The 3316-nt window shown below is 46.9% G+C and overlaps 1 protein-coding gene across 2 annotated transcripts; it reads right to left on the bottom strand.

Annotated features, from left to right (window-relative positions):
• Nucleotides 1-257: 257 nt before the first annotated feature.
• Nucleotides 258-2469, bottom strand: LOC125510421 (protein FAR1-RELATED SEQUENCE 7-like). Of its 2 annotated transcripts, none has more exons than XM_048675592.1 (4): nucleotides 2209-2469; nucleotides 1898-2121; nucleotides 1017-1290; nucleotides 258-930 (listed from the first exon to the last, which is right to left on the bottom strand). In XM_048675592.1, the coding sequence occupies exons 3-4, from the start codon at nucleotides 1236-1238 to the stop codon at nucleotides 562-564; spliced, it is 591 nt and encodes a 196-aa protein (XP_048531549.1). In that variant the 5' UTR covers nucleotides 1239-1290; nucleotides 1898-2121; nucleotides 2209-2469; the 3' UTR covers nucleotides 258-561. The 2 variants fall into 2 exon arrangements, with proteins under 2 accessions (XP_048531549.1, XP_048531548.1); XM_048675591.1 differs by having other exon boundaries at nucleotides 1017-1287; nucleotides 2209-2458.
• Nucleotides 2470-3316: the final 847 nt, after the last annotated feature.

Below are 3316 nucleotides of genomic sequence, written 5' to 3'. Positions count from 1 at the left end.
ACAAGACATAAAAACCGTCTCTTTGAGTTATTTTTACTGTGGATCTATGGTGTACAGGGTTCGGGGTAGCTGTTTGAGACCACAAGGTAAGCCTATCATGGCCCATGCATGCCTTACAGGATAGTTTCGTGGGTAATCCAATGAGCGTCAAGGCTTATCCATTCGTGGTGGCGTATGTCTCTCGCTCATGAGATCAGCCTCAACTGATGCCTATGAGCTGGTTAGAGCACTAATCTTACAAAAGTTTGACTACATGCTTTTAGAACGTTATCGTCTCAATAGTTTGTTTATATGTCAACAAATACGAAAATTACATATGGGTCGTACTGGCATATGGTACTATTATCCCAGCGGTTGGTCCTCCTGGAGATTCGAGCTCATGAATGTATTGGCCCATGTATTCGATTAGTGCAGGCTTTTTTGAACAGTGCATGAGTGTGTTGTCTGTAGTCATTGATGAGGCCCAGGGGGTCAAGGTCCAGTACGGTCCTCCCGTTACGGTGTTTAAGAGGGCCGTCCATCGCGGAGTTGGGCCATTTAGCCGGGTCCTTTGCACCTAGTTCATCGAAAACTTGTATTCCTCACGTCCTCCTCTGCCTCGTCCCTGCTAATTTGCCCACACAGGCTCCGAAGAGATCTTTTCGTAAAGGGCACATTCTCCACTGTCCCAAAGAACCCTCCAATTATGTTGTACACCTTGCTCGGGTTGATGTTGTTCTTCCTTAGGTTACGAACAAGGTCTTTCGTGTACACGTCAATGTGCTTGTGTGACGGCCAGTGCAACATTTCACCACAATTTGGCGTCATGACATGATTATGCTTGACACGATGCTTTGTGATGTACCACCCGTTGTCCGATGTCCTCAACAGCCTAATCATTGCAGGGCACTTGCACCTACACGATCTTGTATTTTCTCGAAGGGGTTTCCCCTGCAAGGCAAACATTTGTCTTTGTCAGTAATCTACCAAAAAAAAACTCCCAGGGCTATTGCGAATTTTGGAACATTCATTCATACCGAGCATCCGCACACAATCTCCTGCATGGTCTTCCTCTTATCAGGATTTAGCCTGGTTTTCCCGTATCTAATGCCGAAGCCATGTTCCCACGAATACATATTGTAAAAATCATAAGCCAAAGCCTCTGTCAGGGAATCGAAAGTGGTCCCTAACTCTGGCTTGACTACTTCATCACCCTCCCTGTCCACGAAGCCCCTGATAGTCTTCTCAAGCGCTCCCATCCTGCCAGGGCAAGGCGTATGCTCTATCGGATTTGCGCCCACTCGTACCCTGCTACGAAAACAACAAGCTGCTGTCAAAATAAATACAATTTTTTTACGTATCGACAGTTCTAACGTACGTATCATCAGTTCTTATAAATCTGCTATCTTATTCACCCTATGGAACTTCAGTTCCTATAAATCTGCTAACTAATCTTTTTTCTGACACACTGTCAACACTTTTACATTCATCATCAGCTATCAAACAGAAAAGCTCTGCATCTCAACTTTATTTTGTGGCTAGTTTTCCATATGAATATGTCTTAGTTTTCAGGTCCTGGGTCAATGCTTTTTACCACCCACATTAGTGGCTAATCAGTGAGGTTCTGCACCTCCAGTACACATATCAAGCAGGAGTACTTATTTTTTCTCTCCTTGCAATCGATAACCGTAATCAAGTCAAACCACAAAACTTGGCCTAACACATTCTTGTTTGCAGAGACCTCGGTCAGGTGCCTACTAAATTCTTCACTACTAGTCTAATTCTGCAGGAAGATCATGCTAGACTTCTGAACTACTGTACATTATTGTTGCAAGCGACAGATAATATTCACCTTGGAGAACACAAATTAGATTCTCAAATTGCCACACAATTATTTCAGTAGGATTTTTCAACGTACCTTCTTATCCAGCCTACAGATTTCGGATCAGGTTTCACAGCTGACTCTCCCGACTCCGCTGGGGCGCTCTCTCCACTGCATTCGGCAGCGCCGGCGGCACAGCTGTCATGGGCAGCCACAGAAGAGGCAACAACCCAACGTCTCCTCCAGCCAGCACCATCGCTGACTTCATCTTGGACCGAACCCGCCGAGACCGCCACGCCTGGGAAGATTGGCAACCTTCGCTGCACATGACGAACAGAGATGCAATTAGGGATGGGCGGGACGCAACGGTGTTTTGCAGAGTGGAGGGCAGGGGGAGGTTGTCTCACCTGCACACCGGATCTACAGGGAAGCCCCCGTCGGCAGTCGCCGCTCCCGAGCCAGGCGCCGCCGCCCAGGTCGCCTTTGCCTCCGCCTCCATGCCAGACGCCCGCCTCAACCTTCTCTAATTTTGCGACCAACCTTTTTTTTGTGGCCTAGAAAGTATCTAACCGATGGGGGCATCCAAACAAATGAGCCCATTAAAGGCCCCCCATCCAGCGCTCCCATTAGTGCGGTAGGTAGGAAGAGGCTAGCTTTCTCTTCCTTACTCGGCCTGGATTCATCCGGAGGCTTGTAGCTCTCTTCAGATGCATCGACGTGGCATTTACCTTCTTTTTTTCTTCATTTATTTAAATTAAGCTCGCGCAGCAGCACCCGTCCAACCCCCCAGCTTTCCACAGATGGGGTGGGGGTGTGGTTTTATCTCTTTTTCTGGCTGTGACCGTTTTGCTAGGTGGACGGAAAAACCTGGACCATAGCCCAGGAAAATCGATCGCATCTGTACCGTCAGCACAATTCCGTCCACTCCCGCCAACTAGCCATGCCGCCCTGCTTGGTATTTCTACCGTACATACGCCACACATGCAGGCCCCCCTCATTTCCCCCAATTTCTGCGGCAGGCGACGAACTTCATTTATGACGCCTGCATGTCGGATCTGTGCCAACGGACGGCTGTGATAATACTACTACATAGTAGTATGACCCATATCGCTGCTCTCAAAAAGAGTGGTACATAGTAGTCAGAAAAAGATAGAGATACAGAGAAAGCATGTGCGTGAGACTCCCCGACACCCCGAGAGAGATTGTGAGCATGTGTGAAAGAAAAATGCCGATGCATATAAAGTGTGTGCACTTATGTGGTAGATAGAGAGATATATAGCGCGTTTGTGAGAACGGGCCGAGGCATAGTGCATCTACGTGTAAAAGGCGGTTCTACGCATTAAATTTAAATATAAATGGCATTATTATTTTTGGATGAGATCATGAATTTTGCAAATTGCGTATGGACGAAAATCAATCTAGCAGACACCCATACTCTAGTGAATTCTAGCATGTGCATGTATTTATTTCATATTATCGATCCATAGAGTGAGAGAGGCTTGAAATACAGGCAAT

Source organism: Triticum urartu, chromosome 5, assembly GCF_003073215.2.
Source record: "Triticum urartu cultivar G1812 chromosome 5, Tu2.1, whole genome shotgun sequence".
Taxonomy (NCBI): domain Eukaryota; kingdom Viridiplantae; phylum Streptophyta; class Magnoliopsida; order Poales; family Poaceae; genus Triticum; species Triticum urartu.
Note: the sequence above shows the minus strand (reverse complement) of the source record. Positions and strands in the feature narration are given on the sequence as shown.

Bases quoted from the DNA above. Each gene is read 5' to 3' on its own strand.
- LOC125510421 (XM_048675592.1), bottom strand. From the start codon at position 1,238: ATGGGAGCGCTTGAGAAGACTATCAGGGGCTTCGTGGACAGGGAGGGT. The intron at 931-1,016 runs GTATGAATGAAT...TTTGCCTTGCAG, and splicing joins AGATTGTGTGCGGATGCTCG to GGGAAACCCCTTCGAGAAAA.